Here is a 16,718-nt window from a genome sequence, read left to right as displayed (position 1 = left end):
CGAAGTTCTCTTCCTAGCAGCAGAAAAAAATTAAGGTCAAAAAGGACATCATGTCCATCTAGTCGACCCTCCTGTATAACACTGCACCTAGAATGTCACCGAGTGGTTCCTCCAGCAAACCGATGACATGTGACTGAGCCATAGCACGTCTTTTGGAACGACATTCACATGCATTAAAGCCAACTGGCTAATAGAAAATCTTTCCTCTGCAGTGATGTGAAGTTAAAGGACATGGAGAAGAAGAAAATCTGTACTTGGGCTGTGACAAAAGTTGGAGCAGAGAGGCCAGGATAACCAGGACCAGGGCCCAGGACTGGCTATTAGCAGACCTACCATTTTCTATTCCTGGCTTTTTGACCATGAGCAAATCCCTTTGCCGTTGCGTGCCTCAGTTTCCCCAATTATAAAATGGAGCTAATCAAGGTTTTGTTTATTATTACCATTTTACAGAGTGGGAGGCTGACACACAGTTGGGGCCTGTCTATACTCTAGGTCTGTAGCCCATTTGTAAGTTGCTGACTCCCACATGTTGTTCAGAGCCTATCAACAACACAATTCCTAAGCATGTGTTTGTTCTGTGCTTAGCCCCTCTGGAACAGCTGGGCTGGACAGCCTTTTCCCACTGTGCTGTGGGGAGCAATTACTGGGCACTAGGGATCTGAAGAGGCTTTCAAGGACTAGTTCTTGAAAATAATTGTTATCAATGAACTGGAAGCCAATATAAAAACACTGCTGATAAGATTAGTGGGTGACTGGCAGAGTAGTAATTAATGATAAGGACAAGGCAGTGATAGAGAGCAATCCAGAACCCATTCAAACAAAACAAGTTTGAACAGAGCCAAATGCAAGGTCCTATACCTAGCAACAAGGCATGCCAGCCATACTTACAGAACGGGGAAGTGTATCCAGGAAAGCAGTGACTCTGAAAAGGATTTACGGGCTGTACTGGGCAAACTGTTCAACATGAGCACTCAGTGTGATGCTGGGATGAACAGAGCTAAAGCCATCATTAGACGTATGAGCAGAGCCGTGAGTAGGATAGGGAGGTAACAAAGCATCAGTGAGATAGATATTGGAATACGGCATCCAGTTTGGGTGTCCTCATTTGAAAAAGATGTTGAGAAATGGGAGCTGGGGCAGCAAAGAGCCACTAAATGTTTTAAGGGCTGGAGAAAAACGCCTTGTAGTGAGCTATAGAAAGAGCTCAACCTGTTTAGCTTATGAAAAGAAAATTGGAGGATTACTTCATTGAAGTGTAGAAGTGCTTTAATGGAGAGAAAATAGCGGGTATTAAAGGGCTCTTTAATCTAGCAGAGAAAGGTATAACAAGACCCAGTGTCTGGAAACTGACCCATTCATACTAGAAATAAGGCACAAATATTCAGCGAGGATGATTCACCACAGGAACAAACTCCCAAGGGAAGTAGTGAATTCTCCATCTCTTGAGGTCTTTTAATAAAGACTAGATGCCTTTCTGGAATGTGTTTGGTCAAAAACTAGCTACTGTGCCATAGAGGAGGCCTGTGGTATGCAGAGGGTCAGATTAGATGCTCTAATGGTCCCTTCTGGCTCAAAAGTCTACTAATTTATGAAAAACTGAGTGTAGCATGGGAAGCAACCTCTAATGTTTTAATGTATAGCCTGATAGATACCCAGAATCAACAGTCATTGAGTGGGTTGATCCACAGGGAGTAGCTCAAACCTCCAAAGGGGCTGGCCGGGATGGGACATCAGCCCTGCAGGGGAGAGGTGGGTGTGGCAGTGACATCACAAGGGCCATTGGCAGGACCTCAGCCTATTGGTCAAAGGTGGCGGGGAGGTGGTGACCTCACAGAGAGATGCTGACATCAGCCAGGCAGGACAGAGGCGCAGGGCCAGGGAAACCTTGGAGACTCCTGTGGCTTTGCCTCAGCAAAATTCCTTCTCAAGGTCTCTCGACAAAAGAGAGAGAATTCTGGTTCACATACGTGAGCCCGAGGAGTAACCTCTTCGGAGTTTTCTCTTTTCCTTTTACTGATTTTACTAGAAAACGGACGTTCCTGTTTAGAAGGTAAGAGCCTCTGAGAGGTTTGGAACCTGTTCAGTCTGATCCATCTGATGCCAGCTGAATTCTAGGCATGGAAAACAGAAGAGAGGTAGGAAGTGTCCAGGGGAAACTGCAGCAAAGAGGAAGGAGCAGACCTAGCTGTTGGGTATAGGGCCCTGGGCTGCTACCAGTGTCAGGGTGGAGCTGGGTTCCCCTACTGGCCCCAAAGAAGGGGGCGTACACACACAGCTGGAGAGGGTTCCAAACCCAACAAGGAGGCTGCAGGCTGAGCAGGAGCCCCAGCGAGGGCAGAAGGACTCCTTTCTGTGGGAAGACCTCTTTGGACTTTTAGTGTGAGACAAGCTGGGCCCCAGAAGGGTGGACTAAAGGTGGTGACTGGGCCAGAGGCTGAGTTACTAGGCAGAGAAACTGCGATGGTGCTGGAGCACGCATCGATGGGGGACCCGAGCCCAGCAAGAGGGCTGTGATTCTGTGTCTGGACAAAAAGATCAGACATGGAGAAGGTTAGCCCAGGAGAGCAGGGCATGAGAAAGCATACAAGTGTGACCTAATGCCAAGATGGGGACAAGAGTTCTTTGTTTTGGGTGCAGAGAACGGGCCATATCAAAACACAATGCCTGCTTAGGAAATTGCTGAGTCGTAAAAGGAGAGGCCAGGGCCCCAAGAAGGTAGAAAGAAAAGAGACTGTGTCCTCTGACACAAACTCACGTGAGGCAGGCAAAGTGGAAGTGGCAGGGATGGCTGTGGACCTTGCAGACCCTCCACCAACACACCCTGTCGGGTGCTGCAGGGAGGTGAAAGATGAAATGGTTGGCACAGAGATGAAGCAGACTGAAGTGGGGACAAACACAAAGGTGGAACAGTCCATGATGGATCCTGAGACCCTGACGGAAATGGTTTTGGAGAATACAGTGGCAGTAGCCAAAAAGCTACAAAAGAAACTAATGGCTTCAGAACAGCTCTGCAAGCAGCTGTTAATGAGAATGAGTGGCTGCAGGAAGAGTGTTGGGATGCTGCAGAAGAGAAGAATTGCCTCTTAATTCTGATGAGTGAGCTGGCAGGGGAGATGGAGATGCAGAGTGCTCAGGCTGTAGAAGTGTGCAGCCTGTGACAGCGATGAGATGGCGAGGGATGAAGCTTGGACAAGAGTAGAACTTGCTCCTGGTTTGGGCTGGATTTTAAGGAGGGTATATAACAGGGGGGCTTGGTCTGTTAGCTGCAAAGCCTGGAGCTAGGCCAAATTGATTACAAAATGAAACCCACCTGAGGGGAAACCAGGGAAATCTGCAGGAAAACTAAAGGAACAGGCCTAGCAGTTCAGTACAGGGCCTTGGGCCAGAACCTAGAGTCCAAGGCAGGAGTGGGTTCTCCCACACCATCTCCAAGGAAGATGATGTACCGTACAAGACCACGGAAAGGGCTACCAAGCCCAGCAAAGGCAGGCCAAGCCAAAGTCAGGCTGAGGAAGAGCTCCCAAAGGGACGGAAGACCTTGTTTCTGTTAAAGACATTTTTGGACTTTTCGTTTGGGATGAGTGTGATCCAGGAAGGAGCGGATTAAAGGATGGTCACCTGACTGAAGGACTGAGTTCCCAGCCAACAAACTGCCAGAGCGACTGTCAGCGGTGGTGCTAGCCCAGCAAGAAAGCTGTGACACCAGGCCAGGCCAGGACCTAGCGGTGAATGAACTCTGGTACAAGCCTGCTTCCATTATGGAAACAGCCTGATATTGGAGAGTGATGGGGACAATAGAGAGATGGGAGGGGCTGCTCAGGCTGGGGTAGGGAGGAAGCTGTGGGGCTGGGAGGGGATTAGAGATGAATTTACTGGACAGTCACAGAAATTATTAGGTTTGCTGCCTCCAAAGGGACAGGGCACACCTCAGCCTGTTAGGTAGGCTGGAGACTCTCACGTCACTTGAACACGCAGCACTGAGGTGCTTTGGGAAGCAGAGTAACAAAGTACAGATTTGAGTGATACTAAGCAAGAGAAGGAGATAAGTTTGGTTACAAACAAAACAAAACACGCTTTGTAGTAACTAAAACTGATTCTTAGCAAGTCACAATCTTTGCCAGAGCAATTTCCAGACTAACATCAAGTTACCAGCATCTCCAGCCCTTCGAGTGCTTTTCCCTCTCTTCCTTACGTGATGGAGAACTCAAATGTCTTTTGCTCCCCTTCTATTACTCAAAGTCCATTGTCTGTGGTGCTAGAGTCAGGAAAGCTTCCTGGGATGCAGACTTGGTCCCCCCGTGTGTTCCCCAAGCTGCTACGTGTTAGCTTGGTTGCTTTGTTTACCTTCAATGTCAATGTACTTTTATTGCCTATGTAGCCCTTCTGCCCTCCTGAATTGTGGCAGCAACAAGGGCCGGGTTCAGTATCCAGGGGTTCCGTTTCAATAACACCATGCATAACCGGCTCGAGCCCCCACCCAGTGACCTGGGACACTTACATACCACACCCCCCTGGGCACCTCTAGGAGACAATACTTCCCCTCTCGCAAGCATGGAGTCTGAGTGTAGCGAAATCATTTTAATAAAGGAAGGAAACAATGCAGCATCCCACTGGCGAAACACCACAAACAGGATTATAACACAAACCATAAACAAACAAAAAAATAAACCCCCCACCCCCAGGTACATTTGACAATGTCCTTTTTCCCTTAGGGTCTTAAGTCCAATCACCCCAAAATCCAGCAACCCAAAAGTCTCTGGTCAGTGCCACCCCAGAATTCGAGAGTTTATCTGCAGAGTTTTACCCCCCCCAGCCTGGGTGGAAAGTGGGGGGAAGTCCACACAGGGTGTTAAGGGGCACCTTACGTGGGCCAGGGCCAACTGCTCCGCCTCTCCGTGGAGTTCTGCTGCAGCCTTCACCACGACCAGCTCCACCACACAAGCTGTGCCGCTCCTCCAGCTGTCCCTGCAAACCGCTTCACTCCACACACTGTTCCATGGGCTGCTCCAACACACTGCAAACTGCTCTGCTATGCCAGCCGCATAACAATAGGTCTTCAGGCTCCCTCCCCCCCCCCAGTTAGCACAGCACTCCGTGATCTCAATTCAGCTCTTTCAGTGATGTCAGCTCTTAGTAGGGGAGCCCTGGTGCTGGTGCACCATTGGCCCATCATGAATTCAGCTCAGCAGTCTCTAGATAGACTCCTAATAGAATTAAAAATTAGCTCTACTCTTTAACATTGGAGAGAGGATGATGTGCAATTGGTGTTCCAGGCCCTCAAAAGGGGGCCCATACCATCAAGTACACACACCAGTCCCCAACCTCTCTCAATTCATGGGGTTTTGGAACCCATGTCCCATGTTTAGCAAGTACCACCCAACTGAGGTTGAGTCATTTCTGTCACAAAGCAGTCCCATCCCAAGCTGCTGTGGGGTTATGCTAAGTGGGGCGGTGCATGCCAATGCAAATTCTTAAAATTCTTTCCACACTCTCTACAATTCACCACCAGATGTCAGGGTAGCACTCATCCTGACTCTGCTTACACCTATGGCTTACAAAGCTTGATCCAGACAGATAAGTAAATCCACATTCCTGTCTCTAAGCCAAACTTGTTTATCAAGTCTGATCCCAAATCATATTTTAAGAACCTATTTTCAGCACATGTACACAACTCATTATACCCCACCCGGACCTATATCACACAAGGATATTCTTGACCAGTGTGTTCTCAGCGTTCCCAACAGACCTTACTTGATGTCCCTGGATGGTACAATAATTTTCTATTGAATCAGTTGATTTAATTGCTTAGTCTTTTGGTTTCAGACCCTCTGTTCTCCCCTTGGGGTGCCTGGACCCTAATTGTCACATTCGCCTTCCAGGCTCTGTCCCAGTCACTCGCACAGATGTATCCTGCAGCCAGCCCAGCTCAGGGAGCAGTGGGGACAGGTGATCTCATCCTGTCAAACCAAGCAACATGGGTCTCATTGAGGCTTAGATGGAAGTTCCTATGCATCTCTTGGAGAACTGTTCACTCTTCTGGGTACTGGGGGCATTTGCAACAAAGAGAGGACTCCTGCTACATAGCCTCGCTGGGAACTTTCCCTATCCTTCAATCCCAGCCTCAGTACAGAGACCTAGTTCTCATCATGATAACCTTATTTTATTCTCAGAGGATGTGTCCAGGATCTTGGAGACTGTTTCCTGCAGAAAGTTTGAGCGGGGAGAGAGCACTCATTGTCATGACCCATGGGTCTTCAACCCAGGTCTGCAGGGTTCACAGGAGCAGCCACACTCCAGCCCTCCACCTGGAAGCCTGCTGACAACTGTTTACCTAGGACCCATGGAGTCCAGCCCCACTTTGAGGATCCACCCCTGAAGCCTATTGGTGGAGTCCCAGACCAGCTAATTTACCCCCAAACCCTCCTTAAACCAGCAGCAGGAACAGGAAGCTGTCTAAACACCCAAGCTCCTCCCTCTTCTGGACTGCGTGCTGCCTGCTCCCACTCCCCTGGCTTGATTTCCTGGCATCCAGACTCGGTGTGACTCGTGACATCCGATTTGTGGTTCTGATCACAAGTTTGTCTTTTACTTCAGACCTTCCAGTATCCTGACCCAGCTGACTCTCAACTCCTGTCTTGTGAGTGTGGACTCTGGCTCTGACCATTAGGTCTGGCTGCCCCTGACCTGGCCGTTACACTGACTTTTCTACAATTTCTCCAATGCCCTTTTCTGCTCTCCAGCTCTGCTCCCTCCAGCAAGACACACCAATCCCTTGGCTTCCAAAGTCCTGGTTGCCTACTATTCCAGAGCTGAGGGGTATTGCCCCCACCACAGCTGCTTTTCCTATGAGAATCTTCCTAGAGCACAGGAGCAACCTACTGTATTTTCCACCCATGCATCTGATGAAGTGGGTTTTAGCCCATGAAAGCTTATGCCTAAATAAATTTGTTAGTCTCTAAGGTGCCACAAGGACTCCTCGTTGTTTTTGCTGCTACAGACTAACATGGCTGCTACTCTGAGCTCTAATACTAATGTGTTCTGACATCTTGTGGCAAGTCACTTAAGTGACATTGGTTAAATTTTTAATGTATTTTCTTACTTTGTTACTATCTCTGCAGAGAGAGAGAGTCCCTATCAGGACTCCTGGGTTCTATCCCAGCTCTGGGAGGGGAGTGGGGTCTAGTGGGTTACAGCGCGGTACAGATATACATCTGGGTTCTATATAAGAATATCAGAATGGCCATACAGGGTCAGACCCATGGTCCATCTAGCCCAATATTCTGTCTTCTGACAGTGGCCAATACCAGGTGCTTCAGAGGGAATGAACAAAACAGGCAATCATCAGGTGATTCATCCCATCACCCGCTCCCAGCTTCTGGCAAACAGAGGCTAGGGACAAGCAGAATATGGTGTTGCATCCTTGCCCATCCTAGCTAATAGCCACTGATGGACCTATTCTCTATCTAGTTCTTCTTTGAAACCTGTTATAGTTTTGGCCTTCACAACATCCCCTGGCAAAGAGTTCCACAGATTGACTGTGAAGAAATACTTTCTGTTGTTTGTTTTAAATCTGCTGCCTATTAATTTCATTGGGTGACCCCTAGTTCCTGTATTATATGAAGGAGTAAATAACACTTCCTTATTTACTTTCTCCAAACCAGTAACGGTTTTATAGACCTCTATCATATCCACCCTTAGTCATCTCTTTTCTATGCTGAAAAGTCCCTGTCTTTTTCATCTCTCCTCATACAGAAGCAGTTCCATATCCCCTAATCATTTCCATTGCCTTTTCCAAATCCAACAGATCTTCTTTGAGATGGGGTGACCAGATCTGCATGCAGTATTCAAGGTGTGGACATACCATGGATTTATACAGAGGCAATATGAGATTTTCTGTCTTATTATCTATCTCTTTCCTATTGATTCCCAACATTCTGTTCACTTTTTTGATTATAACAGCACATTGAACAGATGTTTTCAGAGAACTATCCCCAATGACTCCAAGATCTCTTTCTTGAAGGCTAAGGAGGAGGTGACGGACTTACCCCAAAGGTGGGTGTGGGAAGAAGCAGAGTGAAGAGGTGATCAGAAAGCCATCCCATAGCATTCCGCCTAGAGTCATTCCGATAACCATCTAGCTCCTTCCTGCCATAGGCTGCAGTTCCTAGGTTCCATAGGGAATTTCTGAATTAACCCTCTATAAAGTTGCCTCTGGCTCTCTACAAGCATGCTCAGTCCATGTGAGCATGCTGAGTACAAGCCAAGCAGCAACTCTGGTGGGGTGGGGGAGAGGCACATGAGCCAACATGCTCCCTCCCCCACACATCTCCTCTGCAGATAACCCTCCTGCAGAAACACAAGCGTGCACTCAGTGGAATGCTGTGTTATGGCGTATGTGCCCTGCAAGATACTCACTCGTGAAGGGAAGCAACACTGCTGTTAGCACTGGAGTCTGGGCAATAAGGAAGAGGAGTTAGAAATTCTCATTGAGGAGGGGAAAGTGGCTAGAACTGGGAAACCTGGTGGGACGATGTGTCTGACTGAAATGTTAGTGTTGCTGGTGACAACCCATATAGGAAGGGGAGAGAGGATTAAAGTGGTGAGCTCGGTGGCACTTGACATTAGACACATCATTACCGGTTTTACATTCTTGGTTATTGAGAACTCCAGGACCTTGAATGGACAGGGCTCAATCTGCTAACTTACACAGCCCAGCAGGGGAACTGGTGGGGGGCTGCTAAGTTCACTGAATCCAAACCAAAGAGCAAGTTCAGGTTCTCCTTTAGCACCTGTCTGTGACCTGTAGGAAGACAATTGGGTTCACATGGGGCACTTCCTATTTGGAGACAGATGAGGGAGGTCTTACGTAGCCAGTAGTAAATTATCCTCAGAGATTTAAAAAAATTATTTGGGCTTTTTGTAATAGGTGTCATCAGACACCCAGCTCTGAAGGCAGTGCCGCCAACAGTAGCAGTGCAGAAGTAAGGGTGGCAATACACCCTACCACTGCACCCTTACTTCTGCGCTCTTGCTGGCGGCAGTGCTACCTTCAGAGCTGGGTGCCCGCTGTCACCTACTGCAAAAAAGCTTAAATAAGTGACTGTCAAATAATATAAGCCCACAATCTGCAATTCTCACAAAACTAAAGTGCCTTTTTAAAAAAACGAGCCAAATTCTGTTCAAGGATTTCTGATCCTCTCTCTTTAGGAAGACCTGGGAAAGGTCCAGCCCATTGCCACTTCTCTGGGACTAACGAAAGAGTCCTGATTAGTTCTTTTCTTCTTCCCCTCTCCACTCCCTGGCATGAGTTCCATGGGTTCTTTTCACAAAGGCAGGTGGAACCCAGACATCATAGGCCCCATGATTTTGACAGTCCTTTTGCAGCCTCTGACCCCAGTCTCATCATGTCTGGAGGGGTAAAAGATCCCCCAGCTGCCATCATATTTGTAGTCTTGTCCTTGTCAGAGTCTCTGGGTGAGAGAGGAATCCTGGGTTACATAAACAAAATATAAAAGCAGTTATTTTCCTGTTAATGAACAACTCAGGTATAAGTTACTCCCCTGTTTCATTCTGCCACATTCCAGACTGTTCTACAAAGAACATAGTGACTTTACACCATTCCGATGAAGTACTGACTGAGTGAACTACAAAAACAAAGGGTGTATTTTCAAAGTGCTAAATGAAATCACTTAAATCCTGACTGATTAAAAAGGAGGAAACTGCACTTCCAACAAGAAGTGGACCAATTTCTGCTGCTTGTAGTCCTTAGTTGTCTCCTCCATCACCTGCAACAGGAATAGGGTGACCACTGTCCTGATTTTGAGGAGTTTGTCCCGCATCCCGACCAGAGTAGGGTGGGGACACCATTTGTTCCAATATTTTGTTTCCTGGTCTTCGGCGGCAATTCGGCAGAGAGTCCTTCAGTCACAGATGGTCTTCTGCAGTATTTCGGCGGCAGGTGCTTCTGTCTTTGGTGCAAGGTTTATTACCCCATGCCGAAATACCGCCAAAGACTGTCCACGACTGAAGGGCTCTCTGCTGAATTGCCACCGAACTCCCAGATGGGTGAGTGTAAAAACCCCCCCAAAACGCCCCCCCCCGCGGTGGTCCCAGTATTTTCCCTTTAACATCTGGTCATCCTAAACAGGAACCAAATGCGAGTTGCTTGATAGTTAGCATTTCTGAGCCACCGCATCAAACACCACTTAAGTCTTTCCCTGTGCATAACTTTGGAAAATAAGGCTGTTCTTTCTGCTTATCCTGGTTTGATGATTTTGAATGGTGCCATTATTCTGAAGCTAGTGACAGTGTACTTCATTTCTGCTATTGTACAGCTTTTAGACACAAACTATTTTTGACTAAGTATACAGATTAAGACGACTTAAGACAAATTTAAGGGGCACCAAGCTTTTTCATGTCACCACAAAGTAGTTGATATTCCTCAGAAGCACCTTGGTCACATGCTAAGTTTTCAGTACTCAGAAGAAAGAAGAAAACGGCAAGATTGTAATGGAACTACTACGTAGTATATGTTATCTTTCCAGACAAGGACTTGCCATGATACTGAACAAACTGAAAATACACCCTTAAGTGAAGAGCTTGAGTGCAACATTATTCAACTGCTTTGTTTACAGTAAGAATATGATCCTGATATTTCAAAGTGGTTGAAAAACAGTCAAGACAAGTTTGGTTATTCAAAATGAGATGGTGGAAATCATGGCTCTTCAAATTGCAAGGGCTGTTTCTGAAAAAAATCTGCAAAGTGCTATACAACTATGGTAGACTTCTCCAGCAATAGTTGTGCCTGCAATAGATGGATGGTGAGATGGTTATGAAGAGTTCACTGGACTGTACACTGAAGCCTGCACATTGGCGTAGGTAATTGTATCAGTAATTAAAGTTATAATTTCATCTAAATTGGAGGATTAACAATTGTCATGGACAATGCTACAGTGATGCTACTACTATTGCAGGCTTAGAATCAAGTGTAGCAACCAGATTGCTACACCCTGAGTTAAATGTTCATTGCTATAGGGATGCTTTGAATTTGGCATGCCAGGATGTTATTAAAAATGCTACTCTCCTAAGAAATACTCTTGAAACTGTTCATTAAATCACAAAAATAATTTAAAAAAAAATCACTCAGATGAGATACTATATTTCATGACATAAAATATGAAGTATGAAGTAAATCACCAGGCATCTGTGTCTTCTGTCTGACAAGATGGACTTTCCAAGTAGAAGCATTGGTTTCAGCTTCTGAGAACTACCTTGGATTGTGTGCAGCTTGGGAGGTTGTGAAGGATGCAGCAAAAGATCTTGAAATGAGGGCTATGGGATCATAGAAACTCAAATGGAAGCTTAACTTCTTCTTTGGTATTGAACTAGGACAAAAAGTCCTAAACATGGTAGTCAGTCTGCCCCAAACTCTGCAAGGGCTGGCGGTTTTCAGCAACAGAAGGCCAGTTTCTTAAGAAAATGGCACCTAATTCATGTCAGTCCACCCGATCAGATAACTGCTACAACTTATTCTGGGAGCAACTTCACCAGAAAAGTCAAAAATTGGAGATAGTCTGAATGCCTGAGCTTCCAAGGAAAAGTTCCCAAGAAAAAGCAAATGGGAATGGGAGAACCCAGCTACCCAACTTTAGCAAAAGAATTCTATAAATACATCTACTTCTAAACAACAGGTTTTAAACTATCTGGTATTCAGTCAAGATTTGTACAGATACTAAAATCTATTCAAAATTTTGAAACTCTAATAATGACTCCAAACATAACAGAAATACAAGTTGGAGATGTACTTCAGGTGCATGGTTCTAATTTCAGCCATGATAGATTGATTACTCAGCCTCATCTCTTGCAAGCCAACTATCAGCTCACAGAACAACCACTGAAATCAGTTCAGAAATATCTTAGTTTGCTCAGCCGAACTGAGTGCTGGCAGATTTCCAAGGTGGTTGATAAAAATGATTTTGATGAATTGGCAACCAGTGCTGTAAGTGAGCACAGTTTCAGTGCTCGACATCGTATTAAAAAATGGTTCCTAATTACAATGTGATAATCACAGCTCAACAGGTGTATGACTTTACATGTACATAAGGACAAAAGTGCAAATGTACGGCCTATAGGCATTGCAGAAGAGTTCATTTCACAAACCCAGGGGGAAGAGCATTGTTTGGAACTTTTTCAGATTTGTAAGTCATTCATTTTCTTAAGTTTAAAAAGTAAGGCTATAAACAGTAGTACTGTATCATGACTAAATATGTCCACTTCTAGTAAACTGGGATAAACGATGTTCTGTGCTAAACTCAGCATTTCCTTTATTTATTAATGCAATCCCTGAATTTCTGGGCAGGGAGAGGCTAAAGCCTACAGTTGTCTCTACACTCATGGAAGGCAAAGTGGGGAGGCTACCAAAATAAAATGGTAGTTAGAGGCAGGATTCCCCTCCAGCATACTTTGTGATCAGGAGTGGGAGAACATTTACCCATCCTGTACATTTTTTTTTACTATGTAGCCTGGTTGATTGGAGATGGAGGCCAGGTCTAGTTAGCATTATTCCTGTGACTGCATAGAGAAAACTTAGGGTTTGATCCTGAGCCGAGCAAAGTCAATGGGAATCTTTCCATTGACTTCAGTGGCATTAGACCAGGCCTGTTCCTAGGATTGTTGCAACTCTTGCTACAGGTATAGCCCCGAAGAAGGAAGCATTGTAAACACAACTCTACATTAGTACAGCCTGTAACTACTGTTACCATGCTCCCAATCCCCCAGTCAGATCCATATCCCGCTAAAAGAAGGTGGGAATGGTTTCCTTACATAAGTTGACCTGTACTGATAAACACGATCGTTTGGAGGTTATTCTCTATAGGCTCTGACTAGCTGGGCTTGACCATGGAACTACAAAAAGCTCCAATTCTCTTTGGGAGGCCCCCATCAATGATACTACTACTCCCAATGAACATGGAATCAAACCTGGACCAGGATTTAGGGTGTGGACTGAACACATTATGCACACACTCTGTGTATAACATTCCATGTCTTATGTGTGGGGCACTGAGAACTAAATTGGCATTTCTTGACTGCTGGCCATGTTTAAGAACTTGCTTTGTAAACATGCAACTGGCTTATTGTGACTGTGCTGTAAAGTTGTTTGTGCCTGGATGTCTTTGTTTTTCAATTTTTATTCTGTTTTGCACATCTAAGCTGCCACAGACTGCTATTTCTAAACAGCTTATGAACCATTTGGAGAACAACTACTTATCACTAAAAATTTTTAAGATTGTTGCTAGGTTTTGATTTTCTCCTTTATCCTTGTCCCTATCCCCCAGGTTCTCCACAATACTTAGGAAACTGTTAACAGGCAGAGAAAGTTCACTAGCCAATTCTTTTACTAACGATTCACACTAACAGATCTATAGGTGGCCAAGTTTTCCCGGGTCTAGTTCCTTGTTCAAGAGACAGTACAGCCAGTTTCAGGGCTGTTAGCCAGTATAACAAGCATATATTTATTCAAATAAGGTAATAAAGTTGGTGTTGCAAATTATCAGTTTTGTCTAACATTTTGTTAAAATTCTTCCATTTTCACCTCTGGAGAGGATAGTATGTTGCACGGATGGTAGTAGCCTGTCTGGAGTTGCTCGGTTCCAGCATTTCTCAGACTGAGTTCTTGGGCACAAAGTCCCAAAACTTGCAAATACTTAAGTGCCCTATGTAAAAGTTTGCCAGAATCAGGGCGGAAGTGAGACTCTTCTACTGAGCATGTGTGAAATTAAAATAAACAAATAAAAAGATGAAAAACAACATTGTAACTCTTGCTTCTAAGATGTGTGCAACCTTGCACCCATCTGGGAGCAAGTGTTAATTCAGACCTCATACAGGAGGTATGTGATATTTATGATCTGCTGTATAATTTACAACTTGTTGGAGGTTACTCCTCTACTCCTTTCTTTACTGGATCACCACAATCACCACTCCTGTGCACTGCATTGTAAAAGTTATAACTATATAATTCATTCTGAAAATAAAGTGTCTGGATTAGTTAATATAGACTGAGGTAAGCGACTCATATTAGTCTACAATTACCTAGAAGTAATTCACAAGAAAAATATTTATTTTCATTTTCAGATTTTCATTTTTTTGTGTTAAATTCTTGGGTTACAGCAAAAGGAATCTAACTCACTACCGCAGTGACATATAACTAAGCCATAACATTGCAATATATCAAAATTTTGTAAACAAAAAGCCTTTCCATACTGGGACTCTCTGTGGGCCAGATTCTGACCTACCGAATCCCACTGAAGTCAAAAGGAATACTTATGAAGCACAGGCATACCCAACAGGAGTCAGGGTTTCAGCACCTGGCCTTCTAGCGCTGGGATAACACTGATCCCCTTTTTATATTTGATCGGGGGAAAAATGCCTGCAGCCAGTTTTTAAAGAGCTAATTTAACCTTGGATTGGTTCACACATCCATCCTGAACAGGAAAATATTCTTATTGCCTAGTCAAAACTCAAAGTAAACTATGTAGACCAAAGTTTTGCCTCATTAATATCCAATTCAACTCCATAGGATTTTGCTAGAGGACAACAGAATAGCACTCTGAAACATTATTGATCCTCGAGTATGAGGCATGTGCCTGATATTCATTTGGAAGCAAATATTAGTTCATTGAAGAAAAATGCAAAATCCAAGATGCTCCACTGAAGTTCTTCTTCTGGGCCCCCAGTACTAAGTACTATTCCCTCTGCATGGGAGCACAAGCCACCTGCACAATGTCTGGACCTATGTCAGGCAACAGACGTCTAAGAGTTTAGCACATTTTGATGGCAAGTAATCCAGTAGTTCCTTGGATTAGGTCTAAAACGGCAACTTGTGGCAACATTTAATGAGTCAGAGAGAGAGAGTGCAAGAAGCTAAAGAAAGGGGGATATTTTGTTTTTCTGTAATGAAGTAAACAGGACATGTGCACTTAATATCTATCTCCGATTTGATGTACATTATATTAGGGCAACATAAGTACTGGCACATTGTCAAAGATGTTTATATTCTATTCAAAAACTACTTTAGCTACTAATACTTAAAATCTACCAATTGAATATAAACATCTTTGACAATGTGCCAGACATTAATTACAGAGCAGATTGGTTTGTATGGTTTCAATAGCACTGAACAAGATTTTTCTCCTGATAGATATTTACAGGTCTGGTCCCACTGCCCTTACTCGTGTGTAACTTCCTACTGAAGTCTAAGGGAGTGTTGCGTGTCTCAAGACTCCAGGATTGGATCATAAACTAGTAACATACAGATGGCATCTCATTTAAAAATACCGGAAAACTGGAATATAGTGCTAGATAATTACAAGGTGATATTTTTAGTTAAAAAGTTACAAAGTTACAAACTTGTTTGCTTTAAAAAAAAGCCACACACAGTTCACACAAACTATTAAAAATCCACATAAATTCTTGCTCTTTACATGTTTGGCAAAATCAAAATCTTGAAGTTTGCATATACCCATGCTTTAGTACTTCTCAAATGAATTAGTTCAGAACAAGAACATATCTCAGAAGCTGTACAGTTGTACTGTACAGATGCACTCAAGTAGCATATTTGTTGCCTCGTAGTGACAGGTGAATGGTAGTATCGAGCATGGAATATCATTTGATTTTATTTAATTTTAAAGATGTCTTCAGTCCACAAGTACACGTGTCATTAACCAAAAAACCTGTCTTTTTATTATTTCTTTGGTGGAAGAACGTTTTCTTCATAGAAACCTGGATTTACAACATTTCCAGGTGGATCGTATCTGGCCACCACAAATGAGGAGCCATCATTTGCTGTGGCTTTTCCAACTCCCATCTTCTTTGTGTTCTTCCAAACCATTGCTGTAAAGTGACCTAAGAGGGAAAAGGTCAAACAAACATATTAACTTTGGACAATAAATCTGAAAAATTATTTCTAGTGATTGAGCAAAACCAGGTCACACCAAACTAAGTTAGTTTCTTTCTCTGACAGGATAACACGCCTAGGGGGTGAAAAAGAAAATGCAGCTGACCTAATAGTTTGTCTTTAGAAAGACAGACAATATGGTTCCTCACTACACTCATGAGCTCCTTGCTCTGTTCCAAAACCAAAATACATAGGAAAAGTTCTGTGAAAACAACCAGGCCTGGATGAACATCAAGGACAAAAGCCCCAGATCCAAGGCCCTGGGTACACAGCATACCATGCCCAACAATGATCCCAGCTCCTTCTCTCCCAGCAGTATGGCTGACAAAGTAACCATCCTACCACTGACTGTTCCCCACCCGCTTCAGTGTTCTGATCCCTCCCATTATGTTTCCCCAGTGCACAGCATATGAGCATTAGTGAAACTTTAACTTCCCAGGCTTTTTTCTAGTCTCTTATGACAGTTGTCGAGTAGCTGTCTCTCAAAACCCACTTCACCAGCCGTTCACTCTATGCACAGTTACAGATAAATGAAACTCTCCTATGAAACACTTTTGGAATCTCTTTCATTGTTTCCTGTCAATTCCACGAACAAAGGTATTTTCATCTCATACTAAATTGCCAATAGGCAACTATGGAGCCAAAATTTGGCCCCAATTTACACTCCAGGTAACACTTCATTGACATCAATGGGATTAGATGGTAGGAGCAGTAAACCAAGGCAGATATCAGCACAGTATCTTTAATTAAACAGCTGTATGGCTTC

At 44.2% G+C, this 16,718-nt stretch overlaps 1 protein-coding gene across 1 annotated transcript in view; it reads right to left on the bottom strand.

The window, feature by feature from the left end:
* Nucleotides 1–14,095: 14,095 nt before the first annotated feature.
* GLIPR2 (GLI pathogenesis related 2) overlaps nucleotides 14,096–16,718 on the bottom strand; it is a 53,054-nt gene continuing 50,431 nt past the window's right edge. The window contains exon 5 of the mRNA XM_030551569.1: nucleotides 14,096–15,900. Coding sequence (XP_030407429.1) covers nucleotides 15,740–15,900 — 161 coding nt within the window. The 3' untranslated portion in view covers nucleotides 14,096–15,739. The remainder of the gene's footprint in view (nucleotides 15,901–16,718) is intronic.

The sequence above is a fragment of the Gopherus evgoodei genome, chromosome 2 (genome assembly GCF_007399415.2).
Source record: "Gopherus evgoodei ecotype Sinaloan lineage chromosome 2, rGopEvg1_v1.p, whole genome shotgun sequence".
NCBI lineage: Eukaryota > Metazoa > Chordata > Testudines > Testudinidae > Gopherus > Gopherus evgoodei.
The sequence above is the reverse complement of the archived record's forward strand: the minus strand, read 5'-3'. Positions and strand labels throughout refer to the sequence as shown.